Source organism: Coenobita brevimanus, chromosome 44 (genome assembly GCF_032717465.1).
Source record: "Coenobita brevimanus isolate Jiangsu-jjx chromosome 44, ASM3271746v2, whole genome shotgun sequence".
In the NCBI taxonomy this organism is placed as follows: Eukaryota; Metazoa; Arthropoda; class Malacostraca; order Decapoda; family Coenobitidae; genus Coenobita; species Coenobita brevimanus.
Genome location: NC_136997.1, coordinates 14,471,062 through 14,489,976, shown reverse-complemented (window position 1 = coordinate 14,489,976; position 18,915 = coordinate 14,471,062). Strand labels below are relative to the sequence as shown.

The 18,915-nt window shown below is 44.3% G+C and overlaps 1 protein-coding gene across 1 annotated transcript in view; it reads right to left on the bottom strand.

Moving 5' to 3' along the window:
- The window catches only part of LOC145397990 (uncharacterized), a 279,327-nt gene extending 261,013 nt beyond the window's left edge, over nucleotides 1-18,314 (bottom strand). The window contains exons 1-2 of the mRNA XM_080270957.1: nucleotides 18,129-18,314; nucleotides 17,501-17,650 (exon numbers count right to left, since the gene is read on the bottom strand). Of these exons, the coding sequence (XP_080127083.1) occupies nucleotides 17,501-17,650; nucleotides 18,129-18,227 (249 nt within the window). The 5' untranslated portion in view covers nucleotides 18,228-18,314. The remainder of the gene's footprint in view (nucleotides 1-17,500; nucleotides 17,651-18,128) is intronic.
- Between the last annotated feature and the right edge of the window lie 601 nt (nucleotides 18,315-18,915).

Sequence of the window (18,915 nt, the reverse complement as noted above, 5' to 3'; positions counted from 1 at the left end):
TCGTTCTGTGTGTCACTCCCTGCTACGGGTGTGCAAAAAAGACCTCTAACTTTTTGTTTCTGTCTCACTCTGTCTGAAGATGTAATATACGAAAGTATTCACTGTCGCTCCTATTATTTCTCCTGTGGTTACTTTGCACACACACACACACATATATATATATACATATATATATATATATATATATATATATATATATATATATATATATATATATATATATATATATTAGGATGGTCCATATTTTCGACTTCCGTAATTGTTGGGCTCTGACCCCATAAAATGCTTCCATTTGGTCCACAAACACACCTCATGAAATATTTTTGAAATTGATTACTGTTTAGAGGTCGCTCAATTATCTTGAAGTTTTCCCCCTTGTGGTGATAACGTATTGCCCGCAAAGCCCTCGAACTCGGGGTCCCCCTCATCTTCAGATGGGTATTATCTGCTTATAGCAGGGGTATCGTGGTGACTAGCCACTCATTGTTGCCTTGTCATGGTCCGTTTGAGGACTTTGGGCATTCGCTGGCGGTGATCCTCGACGACTTGGAGCAAATATCCGAACTGTTCTTCGTCTTTCGTGAGGTGTCTGGTGTACGCCTGAACAAGTGCCACACCTCGTTCAGCATTGTCATTGAGGACGACGAGGGACTTCACAGTGGCCTGAGTTGTCTTGTAGGATTCCGTCTCTTGCCACTTGACAGTCGGAAATTGAAGGAATTCCTCAGGGAGGTGGAGCTTGTTTAGGAGAATCTTTGTTCTCTTTGTGGGGAAGTTGGCAACCATTTTTTCACTGACTGTCTCCAGGGGTATGGTAGCCCTCTTTGGTGGGTCGTCCTCTCCTTCTTTGTTTTCCATTGCCTCCACCATGATGTCCTTGGTGTCAGTGGGAATTGTGTCATCAAACAGGGCCAATCCAATGAGTTTCTCGCTCAGATACCAAAGGTGTGACGCGAGTTTTTGTGCAGTCACTTTAGAGATTCCTGGATTGATTGTTTTGTAGCTAACAAGGGATTGCAGGAGGCTTAGATCATTTTGGGGAGCACTCGCTGCCAAAGGAGCAGTAGCCCAAGCCTTCATGTACACCCAAGAGAGAAAAATGCAGAGCTCTCGAAGTCCCTTCTCTTCTCGTGGAGTGAGGTGGAATTGGGAGTGAAAAAGCCAGACCTTCAGGGAGTAGATTGCCTTGGCCATCCAGCGGGCATGGTGCATCGCTCCAGGAGAGGAGAAGTGGACTCCACGAGTGGGTGGAGACCCAAGGAACAGCATCGTCAGCTCCCGGAGTTCACGGTAGTCATCTCGTGGTTGGGAAATCTTCAGGGCAGATGAGAGCCAATCCAACATTGTCTCCCTGATGTCAGAGACCATCTGTTCAGTACGCACATCGGTGGTCGAGTCCTCGTACTGTGATTGGTCGATGAGCTCCCATGCATTTTGAAAGAGCTTGAATAATAGGACTTCTGGAGTGGAGGAAGTACCCATACATTTTCCGAAGGCAGCAGCAAGGAGGAGCTCCATGATGTGATGACGGCATCCTAGGTGAAGGAGGTCACGGCCAAGAAATTGATAAATAAGGATGCAGACCCCTTTGTGACGACCAGTGTTCGAACTCGTCGTGTCAAAACATAGGGCTTCAACTTGATCTTCAATGCCCCACTTCCTTAACCCGCCCAGTCCCGGCCACTTTTTGACCACTGGTACCCCCCAATCCCGGGCAATTTTTGACCTTTTTTTTTTTTGCTAAAACTTTCGCTTTTGGTGAGAAACATCGAAAATTTATAGAGAAATCGCTCACCTGAGGTTTAAAATACTCATTACAGGTAGGAGAGCCTCCTTACTTTACTGGGTTTTCTATCAGGCTGGCGCCAAAGAAAACGAGTTCTATGGGAGGATAACTATTTCACACCACTCATAAACGGTATTTATTTATTTACTGTTACGAATTTATATGTAGTACAAAAGTATATTGGTTTTCAAGCAGTAATATAGGCATTATAAGCATTGTTTCACTCGCTAATACCTGACCTTTTTTTGCCACATTACCTGATCATCATTTCTAACTGTTTCTTCCTCTAATGCTATGTAAAGTTTGTCCTCCACATTGTCATTGATTGGGGAATCACTCTGGCCCTGAATTTCGTACCGTGGCATGACATGGCTATACTGGCCAGATCACTGATAACAGGTGAATTGCTGAGAAAAGGGCATGCAGGGGGGGGGAGGAGGTCATGCTGGGTAAGGCATTGTCTCTGCCTGGCATCTTGTTGAGGCAGGTGTCCCGTGTATACGTACCAAAAATGACTCACGAAAATTGAAAATTGTGGAAATTATGAACCTTGCAATTGCAGGACGTTGAAGTACGTCCTCGGGATTAGCTGTGACAAAACGTGAGGACGTGGAAGTACGTCCTCGGGACGGCACGGGTTAAGGCTTCAACAACAGCTTGAGCCTGAGCCTCACCACTCCAGAAGACAATTTTGGAACTTCAAGAAGTTTTGAACTTCCTTTGGCGGAAACAAGAATAGAGAGTCGGTCGACTTTGTCCTTCCCGATGAGGTCAGGGATCAGTTTTCCATCCCAGTGGACAACCAGCCTGTCCTCTGGAGTGAATTCTGCCATGATGCTCTGAAATGTCTCCCTCCGTCGCTTCATGCAAAGCTGACGTATGCTGCTGCAGTTCAAAGCGAGGTCTTCAATGTCATGCCCCAGACTTCGAGCAGCCTCCCCCACAGTCATGACTGCAGCTCTGTCTGAGACCCTGTTCCTGTCGAGGGCAGCAGATAAGGATGCTGTCATGACCTCCTTCCTTTCACTCTTTGGAGAAGGCGGTGTTGCAAAGCTTGGACCAGCCATGGGCTCATCTCCAGAATCTTCTGTTCCAGAGCTACTGCTACTCACCAACCAGACTTTCTCTTGGAGCTCAGCTGCTTGACTGGCTGCAACCTCCCTACGCTTCTGTTCGAGGGCAACTTTTTCCTCTTTCTTCTTTTCCTTCTTCTGTAGGACTGTGTTGACAGACGTCATACAGCCACTTCGACCTTTCTCTCATTGGGCTTGTAGAAACTTTGTCTTCTTCCATCTTCATAATTGTAAATGGGTTGGTGTGAGCGACATCAAAAAGGTCGTCCAGTGTATCCTTGAACGTGGCTTCGTTTGCCTGCTGTGTTGCCGTATTCCTATTGGCGTTCTTCTTCAATCGCTGCCAGTGGGTGAACAGGGCTTCAAGCTTCTTGATTTCGTAGTGGCGGTGACGTGTCGGAGTCTGGGCACGCTTCCAAAAATCTTCCACTTTTTCCACCACTGAGTTGGGTGCTGAACGGGTCACCTGATTCTTTTCAAGATGAAGGTACAAGAAGTGCCCAAGAACTTGTTGGTTCGAGGGGAGCTTTGATCCCAGGATGTCCTCCTCGAATGTCTCGAGCAAATACACTTATTTTCAGCATTTGGAGCTTGCCATCTGTGGATAGAAAAAGGAAAAAATAGTATGGACACTGTGTCTGTCACATTGTACTGTGTCTGTCTCACTGTACAGTGTTTGTCACACTTTACCGTGTCTGTCATACTGTACTGTGTCTGTCATACTGTACCGTGTCTGTCATACTGTACTGTGTCTGTCACACTGTACCGTGTCTGTCACACTGTACCGTGTCTGTCACACTGTACCGTGTTTGTCACACTGCACCGTGTGTGTCACACTGTACTGTGTCTGTCACACTGTACTGTGTCTGTCACACTGTACTGTGTTTGTCACACTGTATCGTGTCTGCCATCTGTGGATAAAACAAGGAAAAAATAGTATGGACACTGGACAGTATTGTAATCGTAGCTGATGAGCCATCACCAGAGGAGGGAAACTTTAATGTCATTGAGCGACCTATAAATATTAACCGATTTCAGTAATATTTTATGTGGTGGTTTTGTGGACCAAATGGAAACATTTGACGGGGTCAGGCAATACTTAGTCATGATTTTAATTTTTACCCTATACCTAAGGACCACCCTAATATATATATATATAGAGATAGATAGATAGATAGATAGAGAGAGAGAGAGAGAGAAAGATAGATAGAAAGATAGATATAGATAGGTTTTGCACTTTAGGATAGTGGTATCTTCTCCTAGATTCCACTGATGTTAAGCATGCACAAAGTACATAAGATTTTTGCTCATAGTGGTATTCGGGAGGGGGGGGAGACCTCTCCCTCCCATACAACAATGGCATGGTTGATGGGTTCGCCGAAAGAATTGCATAGGCAACATGCTTGCTTGAAACCAGGTATGTTGTGTAGGAGTAACAGAACAGTCAGTTGCCAGGAGTTTGACTATGTATTCTGGCAACTTTTTCCTTCTAATTAGGGCATCATGGAGCACAAATTTGATGCCCAAAAGCCCCTCAGTTGTTAGGGTGTGAATGAGGTCGGAATTATTCCTTCGACGTAGATGTTAGGATGTGCAGGAGACATAAAGCAAACAACTTCAGGGTGTCGGGTGATAAGGTCGGTGGCGGATGCACGTTGATGCCAGATACCATGGACAGTAAGTGTCCAAGTGTAGGTAAAAGCCAGGGACATATATTAGTCTCGTGGTATGACAGGAGGGAGCCAGGGCCGGGGAGGAGGGTATGGGACCACAGTAGGGATGCTGGTGGTAAGGGTAGATGCAGGGTCATTAGGGCTGAAGGAGAGTGAATTTATGGCTGAGGGTCATTCTGGGGTTTGGCGCTTGGCGCCGGGATGTTGGGGTCGGTGACTGCCAGTTCAGCACTCTCCCTTGTTGGGAAGCATGAGGCACTAGCATCATCATCACCATCGAGCCTGATGCATTTAATTGTTCCATTAGTAGGTTCATTGGATGCAGTAGGATCACCAACAGCCGGGGCTGAAGTGTGTAGGGTGTCAGTGTTTGGCGGGGTGTGTGTGTGTGACAGGGTACAACAGTCAGTGGAGGAGCACTGGGTGTAGTAGCAGTTTGTGTTGTAGGCTACTACTGGGGGGGCTGGCACCCTGCTTTAGTTTGGCTTTGCACTTCCCCTTACCCATAACCCTGGCCTTGCCGGGTATTAATGTAACTAACACTGCACAATGAATAGGAAGAATTGCTCAGAGTGCCACACTAATGCCAGGGGCAGGGGTCACATTTGCCTGCATGCCATCTAGACAGGGCTAGTACTGTGCATGTAATTATTATTATTTTTTAAATTTAGGCTCTTTACCATTCAGTACAAGCCCCAACACGAACACTGTCTGCGAAGGCCAAGCAGGGCGGGGTATATGAGGAAAACAAAATTGGTATCATAGGGCATGGAAAGTTTAGACGTAATAATCATTACAAGCACAATAACGAACAAAGACATATTATGATACATCCATGGTACAAAGTTGTCACAGTAATTACTGTATCATTACATGTTTTGAAATGAGTGAAATGGTACATAGATACTGAAATACCCATGCGGCGGGGTGAGCCGGACACCACCACCCCAGGAGGAGAGTACGGGGGAGCAATACCCACACCACTAGGAGATGACAGGGAGGCTGGCTCACCTGTCACAGCTTCCGGACGAGAACATCTTATGTCCCTCACACCCTGACACCCCTCTTCCCTGCAGCTAGACCACTTGGCAGTATGCAGGAAAAGGACACTATGCTTTGGCAGAAGGAATGCTTGCCAGAATCAGGATGGGACTTGAAAAGACAAGCTCCCTAGCAGATTCTCGGACGCTGAGTCCCCTGGACCGTCTCCTGTTTGACAGAGGACTCAGGAGGAACCTCAAGGGCTGCTATTCCCTACTAGGAGCAGCGGACGAGTCATTGACGTCCATTAGTGCTATTTCCGGGACAGGAGTCCCAAACCCGAAGGCCAGAGAGCAGCCTCTGTCAGAGCTGTGGCAATAGCCGGGTGTATCCATCAGGTGCCTTCTCCCCACCTTCGGGACAAAGGCCAGAGAGCAGCCTCCATCGGAGCTGTGGCAATAGCCAGGCATATCCATCGGGCGCCCTCTCCCTGCCATCGGGACAGCGGCCAGAGAGCAGCCTCCATCGGAGCTGTGGCAATAGCCAGGCATATCCATCGGGCGCCCTCTCGTCACCATCAGGACAGCAGGTGGAGTGCAGCCTCCGTCAGAGCTGTGGCAATATCCAGGTGTATCCATCGAGTGGCTACTCCTCGCCGTCAGGGCCTGTGGAGTCTGGAGGGTAGGTCCCTGGCTGCTCTCCTCCAGCCCATCTCAAGGCTCTGATACAGACAGGCACCTCCCGTCCTGACCACCCCTCCAGTGGCGAAGTGAGGTGTCCCTCTGCCTGTCCCTCTTCACCAGAGGACGACTCCCGTCTCGTTTCAGGGACCCCACCAGAGGCCGGAGCAGACGTGACGTCCCCGAGAGCCGGTGTCCCATCCCTGCAGCCCCCAGTGTTGACGGACTCCCCCAGGACGAGAGGTCGCAGCTCACCCCTGATGGCCTCCTCCCTACGGCGAGACCACAGCCCCACTCGGATGGCTGCCCCAGCAGGACGCCCCAGCAGCTCGGCCCGGGCAACGCCCTCTCCATGCCTGACCCTAGCCCCAGGCCTCCCCAGGTCCTCCCCCAGGACCCAGACTATGACGAAGGGCTGGCACTGAGCAGCGCATCTCCTGGCTCTCTTTGGCCTCAGCCCCGAGAGCCCACCCTCCTGCAGGGCCACAGCGGCTAGGGAGCCGCCCTGCACGCCACCCACTTACTCCTCGAGGACTTGTGGTGACCCTGCAGAACACCCACCCCTGTACTACTCACCGGGCGCCCCACCTCCCACGCTGGGCCGACACCTGAAGCTCCTGGCATAGGCCTTCCTGCTCTGTGGGCTTGCCCTCCACTCCGCCAGAACTGTGAGTAGATTCCTGTTTGTGACCCTCCCAAATTCCTCCCCAGTGTCATGAAGGTCCTCTCCCTATCCCTGAGCCCTAGAGATGCTCTCCTAACCCTCCCCAATGTGACTCACCTCCAGTATGCCACAGTGAACTCTTACTCGTACGGAGTGCCCGATGCCCATATACGGGACAGTTTCCCTACAGTGACTGCCCTCCCTAGTGTTACTCAATCCCTCACAGAACCTCCATCCCCAGTGTGACCCTCCCCAGTGCCCGTGTCCCCACCCTGTCCCACTCTCCCCAGTGTACTCACCCTCCCCATACTCTCCCCCCACTTCCCACTGGTTAGTGCAAGGTAGTGTGTACCTCCATCCCCTGTACCGCGCATGTAGAATGAGGATAGCTAGGACACTACCCAGGCCATTCAGGTGTATTATATTATCTAGGAGCTCGTACCTGTCATGTGGACACCTAGACTTTGGAGTCAGGATATATAATCGTCCCAGGCATTACACACCTGTCGTGCCTAGCAGCAGACATTATATAGCCTCTCCCCTAGAAAGTGTGTAAAGACTAAGACTAGCTAGGGCCTCGTAATTGTCACGTGAATACATTGTATTAGCTAGAATCTCATAACTGTCATGTGGATACATAGGGTTAAGGACAGAGGATACACTGTCATACGCATTAGAGGGAGGATACACTGTGTTGCCTGACAATCCTGTGAAGCTTTTCTTGTAACACTGTGTATCAAGAAGGTGTAATTCCGTGTAAAGGGTAAAGACTTGCTGAACTAGGTAGAGAGTAATTATTGTATCTGTTGTTTTGAGTCATTGCAGATCCTTTTTGATCATAGGACCTTGTATATACTTGTCTTGTGATAATATATAAGTATGCTTTTAACCTGTGGTGTTTGTATTTTCCTTCCTTGCCGACACTGACCCGGTCGGGAATAAAGAACCCAGAATCGCACTGTGTCTGGAACCGAGAAGTCGGGACACAGAACACGCTGCATAACAGATGCACACGTATGTGCATACATATGCAGACTGACAGGCACATATGCACACGTACATGTGATTCTGGTGACCAAACTAGAGTAGTGTGTAATTAAATATATTTGTTATCTTAATAAAACTCACTAAAGAAAATGGGAAATTTTATGTTAAACTTACCTGTCGGAGACAGAATATGTTTGTAATTAGATTTTTCTACTGTACTTTCTTGACTGCATATCTAGTACCTTTATCACCTGAGTTTTTGAACTGGAAAAGGATTCTTTTTTTTTATTTGTACGATCTCCTAACGATTTAATTCAGCTTAGGAAAGACTATTTCATCTTGACTGCTTAGATATATAAGCTATTCTTACTGGACACCGAAAATCCATACTGAAGGTAAGTAAATTAGTTGGATAAAATCGTCTAGTGGCAATGTGATTAAAATAAGATTAAAAACCATACTGAATGGGTTAAAATGTGGAAGAAGAAAAACAGAAGAAATAAAGACAACAGGAAAGAAGGAAAACAAATGATGGATAAAAGGATGGTGAAAAAATGAGGAAGTTGGAATGAAGAGGAAAAATGTCTATCAATCTATCCATCTGTCTGTTTATTTATCAGACGACAGGAAAAAAGGAAAAGAAATGATGGATAAAAGGATGGTGAAAAAATTAAGTTCGAATGAAAAGGAAAAATGTCTATCAATCTATCCATCTGTCTGTTTATTTATCCATTTAATGCCCATCTATCCATTCATGCGTCCATTATGCACTTTCTTTCCCTGTCAGAAGTGCAATTCCAGTGTTAAGCTGATTCACTAGTTAGACTGTGCTGGCGAAATCACGATGTTTCTCGTAGTTCCTTTACGAGGCAGAGTTGCCAGTCAGCCTGCTGTTTGTGAGCGTAGTTATTTAGCAAGTTGTATATATATATTTTTTCCTTTTCTCTATAATGTTTTATTTATGACTGTGAAATTATTTACTTATATCTCACTTTGTATGCTAAACAATTTAGTGTGTTATGTAATGTAAGAAAAACTGTTATATTTTGGATGTTTCCAAGTTAGTAACTGCTGTATCTGTTGCTCCTTCGAGAATGCACGAGAACTTTGTAGAATTAGTAGACCACTCTAGAATATAGGAAGCTATATAAGGATGGCAAAGAGACTAGAGCAGTTTCAGACACTTTTCAGTTCAGTTTAAGTGTAGTGCAATGCCAGTGCAGTTAGTGAATTTTGTATATCTTCGGTACTTGTAAAAACAGTGAAGTGTTGCTGGCAAGCATTAAGTGTCAGTGCAGTTATAGTGCTACTACTCTAAACTGGTGGCTAGAGGTGGGGCACAAACCTGTGTGTGTTGCTATTTTCACTCATCTGAGGTTTAAAATACTGGATACAGGTAGTAGTACCCCTTATCTTACTGGGTTTTCTATCAGGCTGGCTCCAAAGAAAACGAGTTCTATTGGAGCGTAACTATTCCACATCACTCATAAACGGTATTTTTTTATTTGTTAGGTACGAATTTATATGTAGTACAAGAGTATATTGGCTTTCACACCATAATTTAGGCAATATTAACATTGTTTCACTCACCAAACACATCAACATACCTGACCTTTTTTGGCAACATTACGTGATCATCATTACTGACTGTTTCTTCCTCTAATGCCACATAAACTTTGTCCTCCACATTGTCATCGATTGGGGAATCACTCTGGCCTTGAATTTCGTACCGTGGCATGACATTTCTTTACTGGCCAGGTCACTGGTAACAGGTGAATTGCCGAGATAATGGTGTGCAGAGGGGGGGGAAGGTCATCCGGGGTAAGGCATTGTCCCTACCTGGTATCTTGTAGAGGAAGGTGTGCCATGTATATGTACTAAAAATCACTCGTGAAATTTGAAAAATGTGCAAATGAGAGACCTTGCCATTGCGGCATGTTTATAAATATCAACGGGAGTCGCGGTGACAAAACATTCGGACATATATATACGTCAATGGGACGTGGCGGGTTAAAGAATCTACCCCAGTACCTCATCAATGTCGTGCTTGGTGGAAATTTGGGCACCCTCTGAAATTTGGCAGATCCACTCTTACGTGCCACCTTTGCTCATTTCCACACCATAAGGATGGTGAATGTCCGTCAGATCATCACTACTGTACAAATTGTAGAGGTGGGCATACCACCACTGGTTGTTGTTGCCCTTTGTACAAATTTGAATGTGAGGTTCTTCCAATCCAACTATCCGCTGGACTCTGCCAGGCTGAAGTTCGCCGGAAAGCATGTCGTCAAGGTTATAAAGATGCTACTGCCACTGCCCATAGTTTCTATTCTTCTGTTGCAACCTCAGTTGTTTCTGTCACTTTGTCCTCTACCTCATTTTCTTTACGTCCTTCTTGTTCTCTTTCTTCAGCTCAACCTTTGTCTGTTTCTTCCCGAACCTCTACTCCTCTACTCCCTCTACTCCTACCTCTCTTTCCTCTACCCTACCTACATTATCTACTACTTCCGTGCCCGTGTCACATCAATCCCGTTCTCGACCACATCCCTCCCACCCCGCCTTTCCCCATCAATCGGTTAAGAAATGCAAAGCCCATTGTGGGTCGCGTCCTATTCCTCAAAAGCGCTGCATGCCTCCTCTCTCCTCCAGATCATCTGACTTCCACCCACCTCGTTGTGCATCTGCGGGTAACAGTTCTCCCGAAACTATCCCGAAAGTTACACGGTTTCTTCAGGACACTTCTCCACCACTGGTTGCTCCAACCACTGCTGCAACTGTCCTCATTTCTACTACTATAATTACCGTTTCTGCCGAAGTTCACTCCCCTCCTCTCACTCTTCCCTCCATTCCTCTTCCCGCTGAGGCTGCAGCCTCTACCCCCTCTACTTCACCTGAAAGCTCTCCGTTACCTCCACCTTTCTCTTCTTCCCCTACCTCAACTTCAAGTGAGCCTATTGTCAAATCCCTTTTAGATCCTCTTCCTCCAGGGAAAGAAACCACCTTTCCTCACCGCCGTTCTTCATTGCTTGAGTCATGCCCTTCCACCACTCAGTTCTCTAGTGGTTCTTCGATACTTACTATCCATACTCAAAGGTAACCTCTTCTTCAACAAACATAGTTTTTTAGCATCTACAGTTTTATCATTGTTTTGATCCTCTGTTTTATGGTTCGATGTCTATTTTACAGTGGAATTTATGCAGTTTTACCCCTCAATGTAATGACTTACGTTATTTGCTTTCCGTTTACCAACCTGCAATTCTTTGCTTACAGGAAACTCGCCTTCAGGAGTCCCCACCCCCTATCCCCAATTACACCTTTATTAGCTCTCCTCATTCCATTTCCAATGTTTGCATTTTGTTCCATCATGTGATTCCATTTGAACCGTTGCAAATTTCTACTGAGCCTCCCTGTGCCATAGCCCGCATATTTCTTGGATGCTGGTTAACAATTGTCTCCTTCTATTTCTCTCTCTCAGTGGCAATTGATTTTACGGCATTGGCTATCCTGCTCTCCCGTCTCCTTTCTCCATACCTTTTGCTCGGCGATATTAATAGTCGAAATCCCGTTTGGGTTGATTCCATTATCAATCCTCATGGTCCGCTGATGAAGTCTTTAATTTATCATCCTGAGCTTTTAGTCCTCAATCACAGTATTCCCACCCACTTCGATGCACGTACACAGACCTTTTCCTGCTTGACCTTTCTTTGTGCTCTCAGTCTCTTGCTCTTGATTTCACTTGGTTTGTCCTTCAAGATTGCCCTTTTTATGATTATTTTCCAATACATCTCCAACTCAAGTCGTATTCTCTTACTCCACGCCCTCCTTGTTGGTGTTTTGCTCGAGTGAATTGGACAGCTTTTACTTCCTATACGGCTTCTCTTTCTGTTCCTTCTTGTGTACACGATAGGCTCACTAAATTCGTAAGCGTGATCCTAAATGCTGCTCACCGGTCAATTCCAAAGACCACTCGACTCTTTTCATCAAAGTGTGTTCCTTGGTGGACGCCGAAATACTGAAGAGTCCTCCACATCAAACGGGCTACTTGGAAGAGCTATCGCTGCAGATGCAATACCGTTCATCAAGACTCCTACCATCAAACTGCACATTGGATGAAGTGGCCATCTGGCCACTCCAAGTGCAGGTGAATAGGGATCAACTGGTAAGAGAATTCCGGAGAGAGAGGTTTGTTGACAAGACCAAAAAACTCTCCACCACTCTATCGAAGAGGAAATTACCTCAACTTGACAGCAAACCATCCACAGATGTGAGTGCAGTTTCTCTTATGATATCGAAAATGATAGCAGAGGCTTAGCACGACACTGAAATGGTGAAAGAGCGAGGTATGGAACTCGAATCTATCTATGCCCATGATATCGTGCCTGTTTCATCTCTATTTGAAGGCGATCTTCCTTCTATGCCTGACAAACGTGAACTAATCACAGACTTGGAGAAGAGCTTAACAGGCAATAAGTTCTGCTTTCCTGCTGGAGATGCATCTGATATATTGGACTTCATGCTGAAAATACGATCCCGTCCAAACTTGGCTTCATTTGGAAACATTAGAAAGTGAAATCAATTGTGTGCTATCAGTGGACGCTCTGTTTGTCCATTGACCTCGCTGAGCTCACTGCAGGTGTCCCAATACCCCAACAAATGAACAAGTTCTGGACCTCCTCAGTTAACAAAACTATGGTACAGCATCTCGTTAGCGATCTCATCTTGACTCCTGAGTTGGTGAAGTTGGATGTTGTGCTTGGTGGATGCGTCACAGATGTTGGTGTTGTGTCATCAGACTTTCTACACTCTGGAAGGCCATCCACCCAACTGCCTTCTGAAACTACAAAACCTATTGATGCGCTGACATGTGATGTGAAAGAAGCCAATGATCACATGGTAATGCACTGCTCATGGAAGGTGGATCGGGAGAGTAGCTGGCTCCTACTAGTCTCCAATGACACAGACAGAGAAGCACGTCTACTTCATTATTTAATCAACATTTTCGAAAACAAGCCCTCCAAGAATTATGGGTAGAGTTCGGCACCAGTGAGCGATGACGTCATATACAATTACACACTCTTGCAGAGAAACTGGGAGAAGGACTATCTAAAGTCATCGTGAGCGCACATGTACTGACTGGAAATGATGCAATGAGTAAGATAGGTACCAAACATTGCGTCTCTGTCATGTGATCCAGAGCATTACTTGGCTGATTTTGCAGTCTGACATTCACACTGATGAGATCTTGATGAAAGCCGAGGAGTACCTCATTTGGGTGTGGGCTGGCGTGAAGAGCAAACCCGAATCGCGAACATTCGACCAGCTCTGGGTGGAAGTCCAACTGCGAGCTCTGACACCAAAATCTTTGGAAGCCCTGCCACCAACTTCAGGCGTAATTCATTGCATTTTACTCTGCCCAAGTTCTATGCCTTCTTGATGTTACCCAACCTGTCATAGAACCTACCAAATACAGATGCATGAAAGACAGTGACACACTACTACCTGAAAAATGTCTGAATCCATTACCCAAAAGAATGCTAGTCGTTTCTAAGTGCACGGGCAAATGTGGCTCGATGCGATGTTTGTGCAAAAAGGCAGGTGCCAAATGTGTATTTTTTTTGTCATAAAGAACAGTCAGTTTGTAAAAATAAGTGAAAATCCCATCTCTCAGTCATGATTAAGTCATGTTTTCATGAAATTAGTTTCACATGGTATCGATATCTGTATGACTGGGAAATGTCATTGATTAAATACTTTTCTGTGCTTATATACGTTTTCATAACTTATTTGTGGCCATCTTAAATTTTAGGTATCAAACATGGAAACATTGAGTCACTGAAGGTACTATCGTAACAGCAGTGACTGAAAACCTCATAATTAACATAGAAATCATCCAGTCACGATGTTTCTTTAAAAAGATACACAACTTTTTTTATTTGGGAAGAGTCCAGAAGGTGGCCATCTTGGATTTTGGGTACCATGCAAGGTCATATTGATTTCCTATTGGCACCATCGTGTCGGCCGTGCCTGAAAATCACATGAAAGTCTTCCAGATACTACATTTCTATTAGAGATTGTAAGCCTTTGTAGTCGTGAAAGACCCCGAAGGCGGCCATTTTGAAAACCGTCATTTTCTCGCTTATGCCATGATTCTAGCAATTCCACCTAGTACTGTTTAGAAGCTGGCGGTATCTTTTACTCAAATCACCAGTCAAAGTCTCTTCTTAAGAAGATGTATACGGGTCTCTACAGGAGGGACAGGATCAATTATCCTTTCGGGGACAGGGATGTCTAGAAATGGCATGTCATAGAAAACAAACTCACTCATTGTACTGAACAGGTTAATTCTTTGAGAACGGATATCTACCCTAAACTGAATGAGGTGCTGGAGAGGGACGCCTTCAGGTGGTGGCACCGATGTAACAGGCGACTCTACTGCCTGGTTATACACACGTCTCTCAACAACTTTTCTCTCCACCGAAAGGAGGATGATAGACTGCAAAAGGGCAATTTAAGCCTGGAGCCAACTGTGTTCACGTTTCAAATGAGCCTGGGGTAACAACAATAGCAAGAAGAAGAAAAAGAAGGAGAAAAAAGTAACTAAATAAAGTCGTGTGGCAGTTGTAAGGAAAAGAAATCCATCTTTAGCACATCCTTAAACTGTAATGATTTTTTAATTGGCTCAGTTATTAGCCCCTTGACTCCAACGACGTGTTCTCCAGTTTATTCTTGTCAATTACAGACGATTCTATTAAGCTTAGGAGAGACTTAGAATGGAGGGGTTAGACCAAGCCTTCATTAATCCCTTTACTACTTGGGGTTATAACAAGTCGAAAGAAATCGTCTGAAGAAGCAAAAATTAAGTACAAACCACTCCATTAATTATACTGGGAAGAGTGATGATGATCATGATTTTACTGAACAAGGTAGACGAAGATGATGGTCATTAATTATTTTTACGTAATTTATCTCTCTCTCTCTCTGATTGATTGTAGAAGGAGGAGCTATTAATAAAAGTTGTTTAGAGTCACAACTTGAGTTCACACGTCACTCAGCCAACAATGGGAGTCATCCAGGTTGGATATATAATAGTCAAGTTTTCATCTTACAGTATTATTACAGTCTACCTGCCTCACAAATGATGGGTATTTTTGATATTATTATTATTATTATTATTATTATTGTTGTTGTTGTTGTTGTTGTTGTTGATGGTGGTGGTGGTGGTCGTGTTATTAGTATTATTGATGATGGCTATTATTACTATCATTATTACTGATGATGATAATATTTTTTGCCGACAGATGAGGAGGAAGGAAGGGCAAGAAATCTACCACCTCATCCCTATCCATCCAGCCAGCCATCCTGTCAGCCATTCTCCTCTCCGCTGTGTCAGAAGCTGAGTCGAATATTTTATCTCAGTCAACATATAGCTTTCACTGTCATTCACTGGTAATAAGTGGACTATAATATGTTGTAGGAGAGAGAGAGAGAGAGAGAGAGAGAGAGAGAGAGAGAGAGAGAGAGAGAGAGACAGACAGACAGACAGACAGACAGACAGACAGACAGAGAAATCAGATTGACGTCCTTTGAGGGGATTCTTTGACCACTTTTGTGCTCTTGTGACGGCTTCAAATCCCAGCAGCTCAAGCACCTTCATCCTTTGCATTCGAAGGCCCTTGTATCAATGAACTGCGTTTTTTATGTTTAGAGACTGAGTAGGAGAGTTCCATGAGGAGGGTGGTGGCAGAGACGACCACCCCGAGGCCCAGCACTATGAAGGCTCCCTGTAGATGTTTTAGGTTCAATGCTCCGTCACCTCGAGCCTGTGGAGGTAACAAAATTAATAGATGGACAGACAGATAGACAGACAGACAGACAAACAGATGGATAGATAGATAAATAGAATATGGAAATTCTTAATAACGGTATGATGTAGGAATAGAAAAAGTGTTGAAACAGAAGATGAAAAAAAGCACAGAAAGAAGACAGTACGTGTGTGTGTGTGTGTGTGTGTGTGTGTGATCTCGGTTCTTCACTCCATCTCTACATCTTAACAAAAAAATTAGCATAACATTTTTTGCTTTCTATTTTATAACATTTTTATGAAAGTTAGCAACCAAAATACACATTAGCTATACAATAAAGCAACTCTTATCTGTATAATAATTGCTACCACGGTTACTAATATGTCAAATGTTTAAGTGGAATAAGGCAACACGAATCCGTAGAGTTTTACATATACTGAGAAGAGGTCTGATGAAAGAGAATGTTTTTAGGCTGAGTCTCGCATATTTTATATCGAATACTTTTCTAAGTATGTTTTAATCTTGTCTCCATTCACCCTGTCATGGTCGAGACAACTCCAGTATTTTTTTAAATGTAACCCCAGATTATTTTATTCAGCTTGGTGTGAGTCGTAAGAGTCTGAGAAAGTTATACTCTTCACCTTAACTTAGTCCACATGTTCGTCCTTGTGTAGCTTCTTTCTCGTCGTTGAGTGGTAGAATGAGACAATACTTCAGTTCTACATCCTTTCCATAGCACTTCTTCGTGGCTAACATCATCCTCTAGTCTCTGTTTATTACCATAACAGCATAAAAGATAGGGAGATGGTATTTTTAGGCAGGATTAAAGTAAAAGAAGCATAACACTATAATGCTTTTATTCTAACGAAGTTCTGTCTTCAGTGTAACCACAGATGAACACTAGATGACAGTGACAGTCACAAAGAAGTGTCATGGAAAGGATATACAGTCTTTTTCAACCACTGATCCTCTGAAATAAGTTGCAAAAGGATGAAATCTGAGCCAGGGTAAGGTAAAAAGAGTATAGTAGTTACAACCACAGGCTCATCTGAACCTGAACCCAATGGATGCTACCTTTGTCATCTAAAACACGTAAAAAGTAAGATCATTCGCTAAGAAAAAGTGTTACGAAGACACCTATGGAACAAAAATACGTCTACCCATTCCCAAATCAAGGGCGAATTTTTGCCAGTGAGACTTCCTGTATCCAGCTCATTGTTCGAGCGAGCGAAGCAAGTGAGAACACCAAATTTAGTCACAGTTTGGACAACGATCTATCGCATCAGCAAGAAATGGGGACAGAAGGCAGGAGGAAAACTCTGTAGTACAGTAGCGAACTTTTTTTGTATATCTCAGCCAGTTTTGAAGTTACAGGATAGACACCAATTTGAAAATCGCATAAAAATTCACAATTATTTTCATTTCGCAGACAACCCGTAATTTCCAATAGCTTTTTTTCCCCCCCGTTAATCGGCTACGCAAGAAGTAACGGTCTAAGGGTGCGTGAGCAATATTTTCCGACGATTGCTGAGAGAGTTGGTTTTAGGAAGTGTGAGGAAATATTTTTGGTGCATTCTAATTTTCTATTTAGTATTTTCAGGTCAGAAAATCAGAGGAAGATGATGAGCCACGTGAGACAATATTCAGCACTGCCTGACTTGCTCGCTCGCTCGCTCGAACACGCTGCACCCTTTCAGTGTGGACGCTATTACATGTTAAATCTTGCAAATAAATCGCTAAGGAAGAGGTGCTACGAGTCAATTTCAGGTGAACTTTTTCCCAGGTAGCTTCCGGTGTGCATATAATTAATCTTGGAGATATATCTCTAAGGAAGAGGTGATACGACTCACTTACGGACGAGCTTTTTCCCAGGAGGCTTCCAGTGTGCCGTTGATAGATCTTGGAAAGGATGCCCGTCTCCAGAAGGCGGATGAGGTTGTCTGAGATGAGGCGGGTGTAGGGGGTGTTGCGACGCAGTAACCAGATCATAAAGTGGTTGTATATCTGTGGAAGTAGGTACACTATACCACCAGCTGTGTGGCTGTGTATATATATCTATATATCTATGTGTCTGTGGATATAGGAGGTGTTGCGACGTATTATCCACATCATAAAGTTGCTGTATATCTGTGGAAGCAAGTACACTATAGCAGCAGCAGTGTGTTTGGTTGTTTATCTTTGTTTCTGCTTGTTTATCTATCTATCTTCCAGTGTGTCTGCGTACCTATCTATCTATCTGTCTATATTTATCTCTCTATGCCTGCATAATTCTGTCTGTCAGTATGTATTCATATCAAAATTTTTATCTGTATATCAATCTAAATGTCTTTCTTATTGTGTGTGTGTGTGTGTGTGTGTGTGTGTGTGTGTGTGTGTGTGTGTGTGTGTGTGTGTGTGTGTGTGTGTAAAATCTGTCCATCTATCCATCTCTCTATCCTTCTGACTGTATGTTTGGCTGTCTATTTATCTCTACACCACCCACCTTCTCTCTCATAATATAAGTATCCCGAGTCAAATTCTTGTGATGCTGCAAGTAAATCAGATAATCAATAGCGCAAACCAAAGTATGTGTCCTCTCCATCACCAGCTTCAGCGTGGCCGCATACGGATCGTTGAGGGTAATGTTGGGGTCGATGTATAGCCTCCTCCCCAGTTCGGCTAGGATTGGGTTCTCTGAGCTCCTTAAGGATTGTGGTACTGTGCTTCCATATTCGTACATCACGGGCCTGGAGAGAGAGAGAGAGAGAGAGAGAGAGAGAGAGAGAGAGAGAGAGAGAGAGAGAGAGAGAATCATCATGGTCATTGCCATCATCATCACCATTACCACTCTGGACTTCTTCCTCACTCCGTAACACTAACAAAATAAAAGTAACCGCCTCTTTTTATTCTAACTTGGCCTAAAATTGTCATCTCGTCATCTTGAAATCTGAGGTGTAGCAATAAGTTAACCTTAGAATCTGATACTAGTCACGAAAAGTGCAATGTAGAGCCGTGACATTGTCTTTTTCTGCCACTGAGTTACGTGAAACATTCTGGAAAAGGACAAAAATCTGGGCCAGGCTTAGGTGACATAAATATAGGTAACAGACTTCCACAGTAAGGTATGGAACATGATGGAGTCTAGTAGCTCATGAGATAAAATAAAACTGGAGCATATGAAACAAAAATTTTATTATAATTTACCATTTTCTCTGCAAGTGCACCTTTTGCCTTGATAAATCTTCTAGCCGTTTGCTTTCCATTAAAATGAAGCAGACAGTGATGTGACA